This window comes from Miniopterus schreibersii (assembly GCF_964146895.1).
Source record: "Miniopterus schreibersii genome assembly, chromosome: 18".
In the NCBI taxonomy this organism is placed as follows: Eukaryota; Metazoa; Chordata; class Mammalia; order Chiroptera; family Miniopteridae; genus Miniopterus; species Miniopterus schreibersii.
In genome coordinates, this window is record NC_138121.1 from 5630808 (window position 1) to 5650075 (window position 19268).

A 19268-nucleotide genomic window follows, 5' to 3' on the forward strand; every position below is an offset into this window, starting at 1 on the left:
AAAGCTTCCTGTTCTTCAAGCCCCCTTCAGCTTTCACCTTCCTTCACTAAAAACTACTTAAGCAAAACTCAAAGAGGAACCTTCCCCATCTCTGCAGAAGAAGCCTCCTCGAAAATCTGTTTAGATTATGAAATGATTGAAGGGAGGACACTGAGAGATTGCCCATCCCAGGGCTAACCAGCCCTCGGCCGCCGCTTTCAATACCTGTGCTCTAGTCAATCCCCACACTGCCTGCTGCGCAGCCGTCTCATCTGAGATCCAGACACGTGTCCAGCTGCCCTGCAAACATATCTAACCCCCTAACTTGTTCTACCTGATTTCCATCTCAGGGATGTCCTCTCTGCCCACATTGTCACCAGGCCCGAGACCCAGATTTGTCCCTGAATTTCTATTCCCTTGCCCTTCGCATCTAATCAGTCACGAAGCCATGTCTATTCTCTCTCCCAAACTTCTCTCATGCACCCACTTCTTTCCATTCCAATTGCCTTGGGACAGAATGCCAGGCTTCATGGCCTCTCTGGGCCTCAGGTTCCAAAATTGTAATCTGAGGGAGGAAGAAAAAGGACACTAAAGTCTAAAGGTTCACAGACCTGAATTTTAATCCCAGCTTAACTACCTCCTGGCTGTGTGACCTTGAGCAAGTGACTTCATCTCTGGAAGCCTTGGTTTCTTCAAGTGAAAAAGTGTCATCATAACCGTGTCTTGTCTCAGGGCCTGGCATATAATAAACAGAAGCTGCTATTGTTATCTATGACATGCTTTCCCAAACCTCAGTCCTTCCCTCACAACATTCCTGATCATTACGTCACCTGTTCTACTATTTACCTAATATTTTTCTTTAAATTGGTTTATTAAAAAAATAGCCCTGACTGGGTGGCTAAGTTGGTTAGAGTCATCCTATACACCGAAAGATTGCAGATTGATTCCCAGTCAGGACACATACCTGGGTTATGGGTCCGATCCCCACTGGGGGTGGGTACGGGAAGCAATCGATTAATGTTTCTTTCTCTCTCTTTCTCCCTTCCTCTCTCTCATCAACAAACAGGTCCTAGGGGGAGGATTAAAAACAAAAACACAAAACCAAATGTCCTTTTAAAGGAAATGTTACTTTATCACCAAGGAAGTCAGTGTCATTTTGCAGAAATAGAAGATAACAGTAACAATAAACAAAGTTTTTAACATTTAAAATGTTTGCTAGTGCATCATCTAAAATCATCTCACTTGCCTCTAGCAACACATGTTGCATTTTAGGAGACAGATGATGTTACAGGAGCAGTAGTTATACAGGGGTTGCCTAGCTATGACTATCTAACTAAAAGAAAGGGGCATAGGGGGGCTTTTCTTGAATCTGGACTTGCTAAGCAGAGACAATGTTTTAAATTCCCAAATTTAAAAAATTAACAGCAAATTTTCATAAAGATGCTTTTATTCACATTTTCCATAAGACAAAGTGTTAATTTGTCCATATCAAAGAATGGAGGAAGAAGGAGTGGTTGAAATTATGGGTCCAGGAATAGCAAAGTCCCCAAGCCCATCCTGGCCACCCTGAAGACAGGAAACAGGTTGGACATTGAAACAGCCTTTACTGAGTGCCTCCTAGTTGTTTGATCCACCCTGGGTCATACTTTTATATCTACCTTCTCATTACCATTCCTCCAGTGAAATCAGTTGTACTAGTCTTGTTTTCCAGATGGAGAAAATGAGAAGGATAGTAATAATAACAGCCTCTCATTCATCCCACAAGTATTTACTGAGCATCTGCTATGTGCTCAAGGACTCTTTAGGTACCAGGGACACAGAAATGAACCAAAACAAAGTCCACAGTTTCATGGAACGAATATTCTACCAGGACCAGACGGACAGTAAGAAATAGACATAGAATATGGCAGGGTGATGGAGAAGAGGCCAGAAGGGTAAGGGGATAGAGCGACAGGATGTGCTATTTTAAACTGAATGGTCAGGGGGGTCTCATTAAGTGGTGATATTGGAGCAGAGGCCAGAGTGAAGGGAGGCAGTGAGTCGTGTGAGCATGTGGAGAAAGGAGATTCAGGCAGGGGGATCAGCAAACTCAATGGCCCTGAGAAGGTGTGTGTAGAAGATCTTTATGCCAGAATTCAAGTTTATGAAGAGAGAGGACTAGATGGGGTGAGAGGAGTGAAAGGTGCTAGATTATAGGGATTTATTTGTAAGGCCGTGGTGAGAACTTTGACTTACTCTGAGATGGGAGCCATGGGAATGTTTCATGTTGGGGAATGATGTTGTTGTCAAAGGATCATTGCTTTTGGTTATAAAAGGATGACCTTTTTAGTAATAATAATTATGCGGGCACAGGTTCGGTTTCCCCAGGTGGGCGGGCTGCGTGGAGTAGAGTACGGTGCTCTTCGTTTCTAAGCCTCAGTCTCCCCGGCCATAAAATGCAGGTACAGGAATTGATGATTTCTAGTGGCTAAGCTGAATGGGGACAGAGTTTCTGTCATCCCCAGCACCTAGGACAGTGCCTGGGACTCAGTAGGCGGTCAATAAATACTGTATTTGAATTAACATAGGCCTTCGTAAGTCGCTGAAGTTCTAAAAAAGAACAGCAGGTGTCGCACCAGCCCTACAGCCGCCAGCCGGAGACTTCCGGGCTTGGCTAAATGAGACTCTAGCAGGAACCCAACTCACTTGAATTCGGATTTTTCAGGGAAGGGGCTTCCGAAGGCCAAATTATGAGTCTCTTCTCTTGAAAAACGGATTTCTCACTTGGAAACAGAGGTTCTGGCCCTTTAACAACTACAGGATAGTGGGCCAGGGACCTTTGGAACCGTTTCCCAGAATGCGCGGCGCTATGCAAATAAGCGTTTTCCAAAACGAAGATGATTCGTACCATGTGAAACAAAGATAATATTTGGAAGGCTATCTGCCACAGTAAGTAAATAGGAAAATCTTGTAAATATTGATGTAAACAATCTTATAACCTTCCAGACCACACAACCATAACTGTAAGAAGATAATCCTTGTGTCCTTTATATAGCTAGATGGGTGGACGGGAGAGTCGCCCGGATGATCCTCAGTGGTCTGGGGTGCAGGCTTCAAACCTGTAGCTGTCTAGCGACAGAGTGGTTCAATTCCACCTTTCGGGCGGCCCCTTCCCCTTTTTCTTTCTCCTCCAAAGTGGATTTAAAGGTGCGGGACGACGCCAGCGCCTCGAGAGGTCGCTGCTGGCCTCTGCATCACGATTTACCCTAAGCCGCGAGGGCCTCTTCCTGTGGTTAAGTCTTTTCCGCAAATGTCAAAGACAACTGCAAAAGATGAAGAGAAACTCGCCTATCCTGTTAGCTGTAGGATGTTTAATTTGAGAATTACATGGATTTCTCCCTTTCACTTACCCACTCAGTCACTTGTGCTCACGCGTGCACTTTATTAACCAGTCAAACATGTATCCATTTGTTTGTTAATTCACTCACTCATTCAACAAGGATCTGCTCCATGCCCGGTGCTGGGGACCCAATGGTGACGATGACCTCGTGGTACTCCCAGTCCAGTGGAGGAGATAATCATTAAGCAATCATTAATTATACATTTGATTAACAATTAGAAAGGTGATGACTACTGGGAAAGAAAGTACAAAGTATATGCGACTAATAAGGAGACCCGAGTTTAGGGGGGGTTTCAGATATGAGCAGATACCTGAAGTATGAGCGGGGATTAGCCAGCAGCAGGGGGTGATAAGAGAGTCCCGGTGGGAGCCCAGGTGGCCCCAATAATGGCGATGGGGCTGGTGATAATTGCACCTTCACTCTGCGCTCAGCGCTGTCATACACGAGCTCACTGACTCCTCACTACAGGCCCATTAAGCAGCTGAAGAAACAGGTTCAGAGAGATGAAGTTTCTTGTCCAAGGTCACCCAGCTTTGGCAGGCCTCCAGTCCCAGGCTCTCAGACCCCTGGTCCATGCTATTTACCACTTCTCTATGCTGTCTTTCCCAAGCCAGCTACTCTCCAAGTCCTGTTTGTTCTACTTCCTAAATTACTTTTAGATCCTTCACCTCCCCTCTCTCTGTCACAGCCCTGGCCCTGTTCCAAGATCCCCTCACACCAGTGTCCCCACCCTAGCAACCTCCCTGGTCTCCTGCCCCAGTCTTGCCCCTTTCTCTCCCACCTACCCTCAACCTGAAAGGCTAGAGGAGTCTTCCTAAAGCACAAACCTGTCCTTGCTTTTCTTGTGCCCAAATCTGTCATGGCTCCCCAGTGCCCTCAAAAAAAGATCTAAATCTTTTCTGGAATTGATGTCTGCAGAATGTGCTCCCTGCTAACCTCTTTCTCTGCACCTCTTGTCCCAGCCACGTGAACCTCTAGCTTTCTCAAAGAATCAAGCCTCGCTCTACCAACAGTTCTTTGCACTCACTGTTTCATCAGCCTCCGTCTTTTTCTATTCCCTCTTATATCCCCTATTTATCCTCTAGGACTCAGCTTAGCTGTCCCCTTCTCCAAGTCTTTCTTCACTCCCAGACCAGGTTAGACACCCCCATTGGGCTCCCCCAGCTCCATGGACTCTCCCAATCCTGTTCACTTTGGCTTATCCCTGACTGTGTCCCGCACTGGATTGTAAACTCTAGGAAGGGATAGCCTGGACCTGTCTCAGTCCCTGCAGTGTCTCCAACACCGCCCAGCACAGGGCTGGGTACACAGTAGGTAATTAGCAAGTTTTAAAAAAATATCTAATAAATTAAGTGATTCCACCTGACAAGTTCCATGTTTGTTCATTTAAGTTCTTAGGCATCAAAATGACCTCTGCAACATCCCTTCCATTCCCCAGAGGACTTGCTGCTATGCAAATAAGTGAGGGCTTGGGTTTGTTTTTTTAACCCTCACCTGAGGATATTTTTTTCCATTGCTTTTCAGAGAGTGAGTGGAAGGGAGAGAGTGAGAGAGACACACTGATTGGTTGCCTCTTCCACGCACCATGACTGGGGCCCGGATCGACCTTGCAACTCAGGTAGGTAGGTACCCTTGTCAGGTATCGAACAAGGGCTGACACTCTAACCACTGAGCCAAACCTGTTAGGGCAGAGCTTGGGCTTCGTAATGGGGATGGCTCAGCTGTATCTTTTGACAAAGTAACAATATTTCTGGTTTAGTCAACCTTGGGTCGACCCCTGAAATGTTCATAACCCAGAAGTAGTCATGCAAAAAGCAAAAGGAAACTCATCTTCATATTTTCCATCATCCATATTTTTGTAGTCCATGACTTCCAAAGCCCAATGTAAGTGTCCTTCAGGAAATCAGTATGTACACTCCAAGCTGCTCTACTTGTGCAATTTTTGTTCAGACCATCCCCAGAGCATACAGGGTCCAACATAAGTTCCTCCCTTGCAAGGAAACCTCCATGGCCCTTTAGCATTTCAGGACCACACACCTAACAGGTAATATTCTGCTTCCTTATTTTTTCTAGCGGGAGGCACAACCTGGGGTGGGGGCGGGGAGTCCTCCTGACTGCCTCCCCTCCATCCTGCTGCAGGCTGATTCACTGGTAGGAGTTCCAGCATTCGTGTGTATGTGTATAGTCCCCACAGCAATCTAACCTTCACTCCCTCATGTTAGAAGGAAGGCAGGTGGTGGGTGCCAGGAGAAAACAGATCCTGAGGCTTGGTGGATGCATCTTTAACAGCTTTTTATTGGCGACAGTGCAGAACCATCGGGGGAGGGTAGTGGCCTAGTGCTAGCCAGTCCCAGCCCCCTGGGGTCAGGTGCAAAATACAAAAAGAGAATCACAAATACAGAATGGGGCGGGGGAATCAATAAATCATTGTCGGCAGGGGCAGGCCCTGCTCACAGTCTCACACTTGCACCCAGAATTCTCAAAGATACAGATTGTAAAAGTCTATGATCCCTCAGGCTTACTCACAAAAATAATATCTCATGTCTCCAACGAACCCAAAGTCAGAAGGCAGCTGATCAGGAACAGTCAGAAAGGAGACAGATGGAAATGGTCAGAGAAACACAGGCAGAGAAAAGACAGAGGCTGAGAGACACTTGGGAAAGAGACAGCCAGAGACTGCCAGAAACAACCAGAGGAGCTGAAACAGTCAGAAGAGACACAGCTAGAGACAGGCCGATAGAAACAGCTGGAGAGAGACAGGCTGCCTACAAGTTTCCAGAAGCAGCGTTTCCAATTCAAGGGCATGGCTTTGGGGGCCGAAGTGACCTAGGCCGAGGTTGCAGAAGCGCTCACACACTCACGCGCACACACACACACCCATATATAATATATTTATTTATACATAATAGATATAAGTGCCTTTCGGAAACCAGGAAAGGGATAAATAGCTATGGGAGGGGTCTGGGTTCAGGGCGGGAGACGCATGACGGGCACTTGGAATGTTCTCCATGCAGCACGAGGGCGGCCTGGCCCACCCGGTTTTTAAAAATATCAATTTGCCTCACAATAAAATTCTCATGAGGTGAAGCACAAGGAACAATGGGGTGTGGGGGGGCAAAACCAAGAGTTGGGACTGGGGCTGATGGGGAAAAGAAGCTGGGGTCGCTGGAGCCCAGCCCCTTGGAGTTCACCAGTCCAAAAACATTGGGGGGCGGGGACCAAAGCCTCAGCCTTTAAATCTTCTCCGGAAAAATGTCGGGGCCCCTCCGGCAATCTCCCTTTCTAAAAAGGCTGTGGGGGTGCCAAGGGGAGGGAGAAATTGGCGTCCTAGGCCAGGGTAGGGTGACAGGCCTTAAAGAAAAAGGCCAGGTCTGGGGCCTGGGGGTCCTGAGGAGAGAGGCCAAGAGGATGGGTAACTGTCAGTCCCCCTCCTCCAATCTGTCACCCCCTTGAGTCTAACTCACTGTTGAGGGGAGGAAGGAGGCAGATGGGGGGGAAGAGAAACCAGGAAAAGGTTTGGGGGGCGAGGGCGCACAATCCCTCCAGGAGGGCTCTGTCCCACCCGGCTCCCCCCCACACGCACACTTCCCCCGACAATAGGCCAGCTCATTTCACAGTATAAACACTCCAGCAGGACAGGCATCCCAACGCCCCCTGCTGCCTGAATCAGGGGGGCCCAGCAAGGAAGGCCAGGGGGGAGGCTGAAGGGGTGCGGCTTGGAATAACACTGTAATCAGACGGGAGGGGCGGGGCGGAGGGGGGGGATCCTCAGGAGGTGAGAAATTCCATCAGAGCTGGTTTGGCCGCCGGGAGGGGTGGGATGGACGGTCAGGGAAGGAGGTTCACATTTCAGACTAAGTCTGGCTGGAGGGAAGGAGGTTATCATAGGGGGACATCAACTTCCCTCTAAAGGGGGGCTCAATTCAGAGGAGGGTCTAACCACGTGAAAATGTCAGATAAATAAGCTCAGGTCGGGGGCGCAGGGAGAACCAGCCGAGTCACCTCCCCGAGGGGTGGGTGTGGGAGACGCTGGGGGGTGGTTCTGCGGCGCTTCCTTGCTGGGCCTCTCTGGAAAGGACCGGAGCCCACCCACAGCGCCCCGCCAGCGCCCCTTTCCCTCCAGCCCACAAGTGGGGCCTCACCCCCCCACACACACCCACTCATCCCCAGGGACTGGGCTGAAGCGAGACGACCCACAGACAGCTGGGGCGCCCAGCCCCTCCCCACCCCCTGCCTCCAAAGTCACCAGCTTCCTGGCCTCGCCCGGCCACAGAGACAAGAGGCGGCCCAAAACACAAGGAGGTCCTGCTGTGGGGGTGCAGAGAGTCAGGCGGGAGGGGCCGGGAAGCCACGCACTCGCTGAGCCTCCCCCCGTCCTCTTCCGAGTCTCCCCTCTGTGTGTTTGTCTGTTTTTGTGTCTAAAAGTTCACAGAGCAAGAAGGGAGGGCGAGTTCAGGGGGTCGGAAGGCTGGTCGCTGGCGCTGGAGCGGTGGGCGCTGGCGAAGGCGGAGACCTCCGGGCAGGTGAGGACAAACGAAGAAGTGTACGAAGGGTTAACAACGGGGAAGGGGTCACCGAGGACTTGAACTTCACTGTGTGTAAAGAGAGAAGCTGTCAGGTTGGGGGGTGCGTCCTGGCCGGTCTGGAAGGGCAGGGGCGGTGGTGGCGGGGGCGGCAGCAGCCAGCCGAAGCCGTCTTCCTTAGCGGGCGCTGGCCCCGACAAATCTCTCACCTCCGCCAGCGGGCCCGGCCCCGGCCCCTCTTCGTAGGGGATCTTGCAGCCCGGTTTGTGGGCCACCAGCACAAACTCCAGACGCTCCTTCTCCTTTTGGAGCTCGGCGATCTCCGACTCCAGCTCGGCCTTTTCTTCCTCCAGCTGATCTGTCTCCTGAGCCCCCCGGCGGCCAGGTCGCGGAGAAGGCGAAGGAATGGGAAAGAGACCGTGAGCCACGGGAGAAGGTGGGTCCCCGTCGGAAGCCACATTCCCCACCCTGTTCCCACCCCACTTGCTGCAGAGGCCCCAGGGCTGGAAGGCGGCTCTGGACAGAGGGACAGTCCGCCCCCTGCCCTGGAGTCCTGGGGCGCTCCTGAACCTGGGGCTAGGGTCTTCTGCCTTTTAGGGGCCTCGCTTTCCCCCACCTGCCCCTGTGGACGGTTGGGAAGCTGCCAGGTGCATGTGGGAGTCTCTGGTTGCAGGAGGCACTCAGAGGTTTGTTGAATGAATGAATGAATGGATGGATGAGTGAATGATTGTGATATGTTTTTAATGCCGTCTCTGTTACCCATTCCCCTCTGTCTCCCAGGGAAGAGAACAGGTGGTGCGGGAAAGTACAGAACTTCTCTGAGTTCCTCTGGGAGCAGCAGGTCACACTGCGGGCCTAAAGCAGGAAACTCCCAGATGGAGGGGGGAGTTAAAGGGGAGGGGGCATTGGCGGATGCCACCAGCCCACAGTCTAAGGACTATGGGTGGCTGGGACAGGTGGTGGGGAGTTGACATAGAATAAGAGTCATTTCATAGACTCTCTAGAATTTTAAAGCTAGAAGGAAACCTGGGAGATTTGATGAAGGGTGGAACAGATGGAGAAACTGAGGCAAAATGGATTATTGCTTGCCCAAGACCAAAAAGGGAGAAATGCCTGGAGCTCCCCTCTATTAAAGGTCCCTCATGTGTCCCCTCAGGAAAAAGTGAATTCCAGGAGAGTGATGTGTGTGTGTGTGGGGGGGGTAGTCATAAACCTGGGCAGAGTGTCCCTCAGTGGACATGAGTATGTGAGGGTCTGTGTGTGTGCACAAGGCCACCCTCTCTGACCACACCTGTGCCTAGTTCCATAGGTGGAACCTCTGGTTCTCAGCCCAGGATAAGGGCACAGGTGGGGGGATGGCAGAGGATGGGGAGAGAGCCCCCCTTCAGCATACCCTCACCCCACCCCAGGGACCATCCTCACCGCCTGGAGTCGGTCAGTCAGCTCCCTCCGACGGTTCCTACATTTAGCTGCTGCCAGTTTGTTTCTTTCCCGGCGAACCCTTCGTTTCTCCTCCTCTTCCGGGGTGAGCTGAGTAGGGGAGATAAAGGCCATGAGGTTGGGGAACACGGTGCACCTCCTCCACCCAGCCTGCACCTCCCCTCCTTCCAGAGCCCCCAGGAGCCAGAAAAGGACCCTCTAGTCCTCACGGACTGTGGCAAGGACCATAGGGTTTCTGCAGCACGGAGGCTTAGTGGCCCCTCACCCCAATAGTGAGAAAGTTCCTGCCTTTCTCCTTTCCTGTCCCCAGATGAAGTTTTGATGCCTCTTACTCACCGTCTCCTCTCGGGGTCTTCGAGGCCGGGCTCGGGACGGGCGGGAAGGCCCAGGTCCACTGGTGGCTCCGCTGGTGGAAGGTCCGCCACTGCCACTGGCTCCGCCACTGCCGTAGCCACTTATGCCCGGTGTGGAGTAACTGGTTCCAGGCATGTCATAGGGGTCGACAGCTGGGGGCTGGGAGGCCAGTGGCTGCCCCTGGGACTGGGCCATGGAAGAGATGAGGGTGGGTTGCACGAGCCACTGGAGGTCCTGGCTGGTTGTGATCGCGGTGACCGTGGGCACGAAGGAACCAGGCATTTCCCCAAGACCGGCACACTCCTACGAGGTGACACATACACACACAGGCGTAGACACACAAACAGAAACACCGACACACACACACCCAGCACACATATACACACCGACCCCGTGAGTGAGCACAGGGTGAGCGGGTGTGGATGTGTGTGTCACAGGCAAAAAGCCACAACACCCACCCTTCCACTACACCGTGACGCAGTGGTTAATGAGAGGATCTCTGCTCAACTGGCTTCTACCTCCTCCTTCTTCCTCGGGGAAAGGTTGCACGGTTCCAGCGGGTGGTGAATCACACCCCGAGTTGGTGACTCTTAGGTGTGGGGGGCGGGGAGAAGGCTGGACACAGCCGGGTGACAGAACCTCCGCAGGGAGTCACAGCCACACACACAGCCACAACACCCCACCCCCACCCCAGAGGCAAGGGGAGGGAGAGGGAGAGGCCTTAGGCCAAGCCTTCCTCTACACTCATACACATACACACACCCCTCTGAGCAAGAGGATGAGCGGTTGGAGGGTCCGTGAGACCCCCTTGTGCAGGGGCAGGGGTCCCAGTTAAAAGGGTGTTGGGAGACGGGCCTAGGAGTTTAGAACAACGTTTCAAGTAATTGTCTCTCCCCAGAGTGAGGCTGACAGTGACAGGTTACTGTGGACGCTTACAAGTAGGGAAAAGTGACGACCCGGGCTCCCTGAGACTGTCGCTGAGGGGGAATGGTGTAGGTCCTGAGCCCCCAAGTCCAAGCAGCGCTCATCTCCCCCATCCCCAAAAGATATCCTGGAACTGCTCGGAACGCTTCGACTACTCTCCCAGGGGGCGTGGTGAGGGATGGGCTGGCCCGCTGGCCAATCAGCGTTCTGGAAACCAAGAGGGGGCGGGGCTCCTGAAGACCACCTGGCTGCTTTTTCCAGAGTTAGCGGTTCTAGTCCTGTCTTTGGACACCTTGGAGGGACCTGGAGTCCGGAGCAGAGGGCGTGGGAGTGTGTCTGTGTGCCTGGAGAAGAGGGTGACGGTACCGTGTCTCCCGAAGAAACCACGGCCCAAAAACAGACATTCCCTGCCCCCGAGAGCGAAGGGACCGGATCCCCGATCGGACCCATTGTGTTGCAGAGGGTTGCTCCTATCACAAAAGGCATCCCCTCGCTCTGCCTCTAAAGGCCCGTAAGAGAGACCCCAGCGCTGAGGAACCACTGGTTCCAGGGACAGAGGGGGGAAGGGTACTGCACCCTACAAATAGGAAGGGAAAGTTGATTGGCTAAAGCCTGCGGCGCGGCGACCAATCGGAACGCCGAGCTGCCCCCTCCCTAGCAACGTGGCCCCGGCGTTCCAAAATAGAACGCTCCCGGGACGTCAGGGGCGGGGCGGACAAAGGGGGCGCTGCGCGCCGTGCGTGCCCCGCGTCAGACGGAGGGTTCCAGCGCGTCAGCCGTTACGCACGGGTCCCCCGTTACGTCTCCGCGCAGGAGGCGGAGGCAGCGCAGCCGAGATTTCGAGGCCCACTTCCCGCTGGATCTAGAGCAACCCAGAGCCCGAGTGGGCGCTCCAATAGAGGAGGTAAAGGGAGGAGGCTACTGGAAGCTTCCTCGGGATTTCCCCCACCTGCCTACCCGCGCTAGCTTCAGGTTGGGGACCCGGGTTGGGGGCAGCCCCGGAGCCAGCTAAAAGTTCTCAGTCCTGCTACCGCATACACGTTGCACTAAACGGCACATTCCTCTCACCCCCAAAGCTTACCCCTCTGTGTTCCCTCCCTGCGCTTCACTCACACGACCAATTGCCAACAAGTCCCGACTCTGCAGTTTGCAAAGTGCGCTGTGAGCCTATGCCCTCGGAGATCCTCGGTTTTGACGCGTCTTTATTTGGGTTGGGGAGATTGCTCACTCCACCCTTGACTTAAAAAATTAAACCCCACAAAGCTGTACCCCAACCCATTAGAACTTACCTGAGAGGCGGCGGCAGTGGGTGGACTGCCGAAGGAGTCCACCGAAGACAGATACTGAGACTCGGCGGAGGGTGAGGAACTGCACCGGGAGCCGGAGTCGTAGTCACCGGGGAAAGCCTGAAACATTTCCCTGGGCACAGGGGGGGCCCTGTGACCACGCTGAGGTCTCCGGGAAGCCAAGGTTATGGCCGGGTGAGGGAAGAAAGGTGTGAGTCCGGGGTGAGCCGAGCGCGTCCCCAAAGTGCGCTGTCCGGAGAAACTTGGGGTGGGGGCAGCGTCCCGCTCCAACAATGGCAAAGTTTCTCTGCAATTCCTCTGCGGTGCCCAGGCCCCCACAAGATGCCGCTGTGCCTCCTAAAAGTCCAGGCTCCGTAGGACCCGGGGGGGGGGGGTCGCTCCCCCAGAAGCGGAGAGCGCTGTCCTGATGTATAGAATCTGCTTCGGGTGCGGTCTCCTCCACGCGTCCGGCGGGTCCCACGGAGTAGAGAAGTAATAAAGAGGACAAAAAAAATAAGTGGGTCTTCCAAAGTAAAATGTAGAATTATCCAGAAGAATCCTTCTAAAAACTTTCTCGCCGGAAAAAAATAATAAACCGAATTCCACAGCCCCAAGAACCACAACAATAAAGTCCCCAAGTCCCAGCTCCGCGTGTCCCTGCGGTGGCCGTAGCTCTCAGTCTTATGAATGAACCCCAAAGCCGCCAGCCGGTATTTATATGCCTAAGTCCCGCCCCCCCCTGCTTACGTCACCGTCGCGGCACAGAAAACTTCCCCAGATCTCCGGCCTTACGGAACTGAACCCCGTGCCGCCCTGCCAGAGGTCTGCCCTAGCTTGGATCGGGTCACCTGCATCACCTTTGCAGCCCCGGGGGTCTCGGGGCTGTGTTCCCGAGCCCTGGGCGGGAGGGGATCCCGGCCCCGCCTCCCCGGAGTTCCTGTGACGCAATTAGCCATATAAGGAGCTCGGCCGGCGAGGCAGTGTGTTTGTTTGGTAACCTAGCAATTACGTCAGAGGGAATCCCTCGCTCGTTGGCGCGCTCACCCCGCGCTTGCGGAACCCACTCGCGCCTGCGCAGTGCCGCGTCGCCCCGGGGGCTGGTATTAATAGGCTCTTAGACTAAGTAGGGAAGATCCAGAGAAGGACCCCGGGAGGGAGACCCCAGCTAGCGGGTCCCCCTCCTCTCTGGCAGCTCCTCCCAATTTTCCCGGCGGTGCAGCGGCCCCACTCGAGAGGAAGGTCAGATCTCCAAAAGCAGACCCTGACTACTGCTGGAGCCCCGAGCCGGGTGGGAGGGGCTGGGATTCTCCAGGTGAAAGCGGAGGTGGGGTGGAGTCCCGAGGCTCTGCGCAGCTGCCCCGACCAGCTGTGTGAGCTTGGGAAATGTTTGCCCTCTTGGAGCTTCATCTTCAGTTTTTCCAGCTGGGACGAAGGATGACACACTTGGACACTACTGGCCCCGCAGGTCCAGAGTTTGGGAGGTATGCAGGTTTGGAGGGGATGGGTAATGAAACTTAGGTAACACCTCTCTGCTGACGGTGTTGGTAACCTCTACTTCTCACTTTATTACCCATAGACAGTAAGAATGTGTGGGGGGGTTAATAATAATAGTAATAATAATTGATGCCATGTATTTAACAATAACCAAGTGCCAGCTCCTATACTAAACCTGTCAATACAAGATTTGTAATTCTTAAAACAACTTTTGAGGGTTAAGGTAGGAAAATCTGCATTTTGTAAAAGACGAAAATGATACTTGGAGGGGTTAAGTGACTTGCCCAAGGTCCCATCAAAAGACAAACTAAAAAATTGTCAAACTCCAGAGCTCTTTACTCTCTTCCTGATTTCTGAGAGCTGCTTGGTTCAGTGAAATTCCCCCCCAAAATCTGGGTGTTGGGATTGTTTAAGTGACAACGGTGATAATAGTAGCTTCCAGTCATCCAGAGCTATAAGCCTTGCAAACCCACCCCTGTCTGCTCACGGTGTACATTATGGTAACCCAGGCTCAGAGGGGTAAAGCTGCTTACCTGAGGCCACCCATTTAAGAACTGGGGTTTGAGAGTCTAAGCCGGATATTTTGGAAGCCACAGGCCCAACTCTTAAGCACACAGTGAAAAGGGTCCTGCCAGCTGCTTCACAATTCTCAGAGATCCTGGCACTCCCCTCCAAGTGCAGAGCCTGGCCCAGCCCTGGGCTCAGAGGGAGAATCACTTTAAAATTGTTGAATCCCACAGGCACAGAGAAGAGGAGAGTCTGGCTCAGCATCACACAGCACATCTGAGGGGATGGTCCTGATTCCCAGGAGAGTCTTGATTCTCCTCAGTAGTGGAGAGGGGGTAGGGAGATGTGGAAGGCTGGAGGGACATTGGGGGCAATACGGGAACGCAGAGGTTTCCAGACAAAAGCCCAGCCTCAAGACTACCCTCTACCTCATTCCCCCATGCCTCCTCTGTCTGCTACCAGTCTGGAAATAGGGACAGGGACCACGAGATGACACACTAACCACCAGCAGGCAGTGACTTGGCCCCAGCGTCAGACAGGGAGTGACCTTTCAATCCCCATCCCATCCAAGCCCCTCATCTCCTCTCCCACAGAATAAAGGAGACACACAAATACCTAGCCTGGCTTCCCAAAGACTGTCACCCCAACACAGGTGGCCCATGTATCCACACAGCCACTGGTATATACTCCCAGGGTCACACTCTGACATTCAGGCATTTACTCACAATCACACAGCCAAATGGAGAAACAGCTTCACACACACACCTGCACATAGAAACTCATGCCATCACATGGTTACCAGCACACATGACACACATGACAGGCACACCTTCACTACAGGTGCACATGGATGCTCTTCACACAACAGTAATGAGAGCTAATTCTTATTTAATTCTCACCACACTCCTATGAGGTAGGAATGATCATTTTACAGGCAAAGAAATGGGAGGCCCAGAGAGTTGAAGTCACTTGCCTAGAGTCACACAGCGAATGAGTGACAGAGCTGGGATAAAAATGCAGCATGTGTGCTTCAGAGCCTGTGATTTTAATTATCATTTAATGAATCATGTGTGTGAACATAGGCACACGCTGATGGCCACACTCATGTAAACACTGGGCATTTACCCCCCAACAGGCAGACCCAGAATCTAGGCAGCCTGAGGATACATTCTGGTCCTGCAGTTAGTGGCTGGATGAACTTGAGCTAGTGATGTCTGGAGACTGTTTCCTCACCTGGGAATGTAGACAGAATAGTGCCCAGCTCATGGGGCTGCTGGGAGGATTACTTGAGTATCAGTAAAGCTCCTGGGACATGCCTGACACTTTGTAGGGGCTTGTTTTGATATCAAAACAAAGCCGCCCTAACCTTTGCAGACATAGACCCTCCTAGAGACATCACTGGAAGTAGAGACACACAAATCACATTATAACTTTCACAGGCCCCTGGCACTTTTATCTTTGTGGGCCTCTTCCTCCAAAAATAAATCTTTAAAAATATATTTCATGGCTGCATTGATATAAAGACAAATAACATTATATATATTAAAGTACCTCCTTTTACCGAGAAGTTCAGTATTTTCTTTGGATTTTAAAAGAAATCAAACATTTTCATGGGCCCCTAAGATTGTCATGGGCCCTAGCACTGTGCCCGCTGTGTCTAAAGGAAAAGCTGGCCCTGGAGACACATACACACACTCTCAAGCACACACAGACATGCACACCCACCCACAGAGCATGGGGTGGGCAAAGCAAGTCTTTTTCCATGGGGCTCCATTTTGGAGGCTTCCAGGAGGAGGAGAACTTGAGTATAGGAGAGAGGGCAGGATTCCTGCTCTGGCTCTTCGTGGGGAGCAGGCAGGGACAACCCTGAGGCTTCTGCCCCCACAGGTGACAGGTGGGGTGGCAGTGCCAGCTCAGCTTGCTCAGCACATCCTGTAAACAGCCCTGGGCCAACTTTGCCGAAGGCAGGCCTCAATATGTCCTTCCACTCTTCCTTTGGCAGAATCTCTGCTACACCATTTCTCAGTTTCCCCATCCAGAGAGCAAAAAGGTTGGGTGACAGTGGGTTTTGAAAATTAATAATAAAAATGAGGAGGAGGAGGAGCCTCTGAAAGCAAACGCACAAAAAGCTGTGCTCAGTGCTTTCACACGCACCATCTCGGTTAATCCTCACAGCACAACAGCCCCATACATAGGCTCTGTTATTACCCCCGTTGTACAGAGAAGGGAACTGAGGCACAAGGAGGTTAAGCCCAAGAGCAGTGCTCCCAGCTGTGAATACAATCATGGCTCACCAGGAGCTGGTATAGTCTGTTGTTTCCAGCAAGCCCCTGGGCGATGCCAAGGCGTTGGCTCCAAGAGCTTCTAAGGCATGAGAGGAGGGCGGGGGGTGAGTTTGTGTCCCGCTGTCACGACTGTGACCTCTGTGAGGGTAGAACCAGGCTGATTAATAGTAATTGCTGGCTCCTCACTGCCCAGCATTGAATAGTGAGTGTTACTGGCTGACTGGGCCAGCTCCCAGTGAGCAATCCTGAAGGCCTTCTGGAGGGGGTGTCTGTGGAGTGTCAGAAAAGCAAAATGGCCCAGATTGGGGACTCTTAGCTTGACCCTCCCAATGTCCCAGCGTTTTGCATGGAAACTCCTCACTTACCAAGGCTCACGAGGCCTGGGTGTCCTGGCCGGTGCTGACCACCCCAGTCTCCCCTCTCCCTGCTCCTCCTCAGTGCTTCAGATGCCATGGTATCTTTCCTTTGTCCTCGGGTCTTTGTAAATGCTCTTCCCTCTGTCTAGAACACTCTTCCATTTGCTTCCTCTGGCTCATACTCTCTTCCTGCAGGTCTTATATACCTTCCTCCAAAAGCCCCTTGATTCCCAGGCTGGGTCAGTTCCCCATCTCCGCCTCCCAGGGTCCCCCTCCCAGCTCTGCCTAGCAGGGTTCACCACTGTCTGGGAACAGGTCTGTCTCCCCCACTGGGCTGAGGCTGTCCTTGGTCACTGCCATGTCCCTAACATGGAGCCTGGCACCCAGTAGGTGTTCAATAAGTATTTGTTGGTTAAATGAATCTTCATTCATTCATTTATTCTTTCATAAACTCTGACAGACTGTCTCAGACAAAAACATATCTGGATCTCTCTGTTCCTTTGCTGTCATGTTGACTGACAGGGGAAAGACATTATAGACCAGTTGACAGGCAGGGAGGCTGTTCATGGGTGTTGAGGCCCAATTCCAGGTGTTGATGAACAGCCGGCCTGCCTGTTCTTTCTACCTGTTCCCAGGAGGAAACGAGCTGAGCTAGTGACCCAGGGTCTTCCCAAGGTGGAGTGGGTGGGATCGACATGTTTGTCAGGGCAGGTGAGAAGGAGGTTTGGTTTATAGAATCCAAACCAGGGCGGCAGAAAGTCAGGTTCAAACATAGATGTGCACCCACACACCTTTCGCTGATACACAGATAACTAAGTGAACATCCAACTGCACACACAGAGCTAAACACACACTGTTGTGCATTCACATCACAGAGGTGTACACACACCAAACCACACATAGATCAACAGGTGCACATCTTTGCATAGACACACAAGTCCACACACACAACTGGCAGAGCCAGGCATCCCCGCTGCCACAATGAGACCCTCAGAGCTGTGGACTCCTAGAATTTCTTAGGTATCACATTTGTGCAGAGGTCCACCCACGGTCACGTGGGCACAAAGAGCCTTCACAGACTTGCTCAGCTCAGTGAGCCTGGAACAAACCTGGAGAGCTCCCTGGTGGAGATGGGTCTGGCCAACCTTTGTGGAGTCCTGAAAAAATTTAGATAAGGAGGGAATCCCCGAGGGCACTCTTTCCCTAATGTGGACATGCAAAACCAAAGAAATGGAAGCAGGAGAGACTGTGGGAAGCTAAGAGGAAGGACCAGACCAGGGTGGTGAGGATAACTGTTTTGGAGACCTTTCCGGCTGGAATTAGGATGAAAATAGTATGTGTTGCCTGGTGGGGCATGGCTCCGCGGTTGAGCGTTGGCCTAGGATCCAGGACATCGCGGTTCAATTCCTGGTCAGGGCACATGCCTGGGGTGCAGGCTCAATCCCCAGTTGGGGGCGTGCTGGAGGCAGCCAATCAATGACTCTCTCATCATTGATGTTTCCATCTCTCTCTCTCTCCCTCTCCCTTCCTCTCTCTGAAATCAATATATATTTAAAAAATAATAATATGTGTTGTATTAACAATATAGCTAAACAGTCATTTGAGAAAATTTCCCATGTGCCAGGTGCTACATTATACAGATCTATATATTTCTATAAGGGGGGGCACTAACTGTGTGACTCTGGGCAAGTTAACTTCTCTGAGCCTCAATTTCCTCATCTGTAAAGTGGATATAATAATAGCATCTCCCTCCTAGCATTGTTTGGAGGAGTAAATGGGTTTATGTGTAAAATGCCTGGAACAGTGCTTGGCAGAAAGTATGTCCCCTGTTAAGTGGAAGCTATCAGAGCAGCAATGATTTCTATTGTCCCCACTCAGCTGATAAGGGAACCGAGGCAGAGCCCTTAGGGAACCTGCAGGCTTGCAAGGAGTGAGGCCACAGAGTCCTGCGGTGGGTGGAGGCAGGGCCTCCCCACTCGGGTTCCGAGCGTGCGTGCGTGCGTGCACACACTGTATGGCCATTCCACTGTTCCCTACACCGTGGTTCCCTGCGCAATCACCCAGACCCCATCCCACCCCCAGTGGGTCATCCAGCCGCGGCCCACAACCGCAGCCTCCGGGTCACACCCACAAGTGCTTCCTCCTCTCCGCCAGGGGCCTTCTCAACGGCTCCCCTGCCCACACTCTCCCTGCACCTCGAAGGCGCCTGCGGCTCGGTGGTCTCGGCTGCAGCCGCCGGGTTCCTGACTCAGGCCCCCTGCCCTCTCATTGAGCCTGATGCGGCCTGCCGGGCCCCCGCAGCCAGACGGCCACGCGGGGGTGTTGGGGGGGTCACAGCAGGCCACGTGCCGCACCGCTGTGGCCGAATTCTGCCTGTGATTCAGTCCGCTTGTCTGGGCCGCCGGGGGTGCCCTGACCAGATGATGTCAGCCGTCAGGTATGCGGCCGGCCGGGGTTTCTCCGAGGTGACTCAGGCGCCTGAGCTACCCTCTTTATCCAGCAGACACTCTGGGCATATGTCCAGGGCAGGCGGCGGCCTGGCCTCCTGACTCTCTCTTGCTCCCTTCCTGGCCTCCTGCACGCCCTTCGCAGCCCTGAACTGTGGGCAGAGGGGACTGGGGGACAGGCAGGAGGCGGGTCCCAGAGGCTAGGGCCCCATGGCAGCCCTGGCAGCCCACCAGTCCCTCCCCCTCCCCATTCCCCTCCCCCTCAACACCAGGACTCAGGTTGTTGTGGGATG

General features: G+C 52.9%; 1 protein-coding gene across 3 annotated transcripts; it reads right to left on the bottom strand.

Annotated features, from left to right (window-relative positions):
- Window positions 1-5628: 5628 nt before the first annotated feature.
- FOSB (FosB proto-oncogene, AP-1 transcription factor subunit) lies at window positions 5629-12575 on the bottom strand. 3 transcript variants are annotated; one of them, XM_081118883.1, is made up of 5 exons: window positions 11890-12553; window positions 9659-9979; window positions 9305-9412; window positions 8092-8247; window positions 7877-7951 (listed from the first exon to the last, which is right to left on the bottom strand). In XM_081118883.1, exons 1-5 carry the CDS (start codon window positions 12013-12015, stop codon window positions 7949-7951), a joined length of 714 nt encoding a protein of 237 aa, XP_080975009.1. In that variant the 5' UTR covers window positions 12016-12553; the 3' UTR covers window positions 7877-7948. The 3 variants fall into 3 exon arrangements, with proteins under 3 accessions (XP_080975007.1, XP_080975008.1, XP_080975009.1); XM_081118881.1 differs by having other exon boundaries at window positions 5629-8247; window positions 11890-12575; XM_081118882.1 differs by having other exon boundaries at window positions 5638-8247; window positions 9659-9862.
- Between the last annotated feature and the right edge of the window lie 6693 nt (window positions 12576-19268).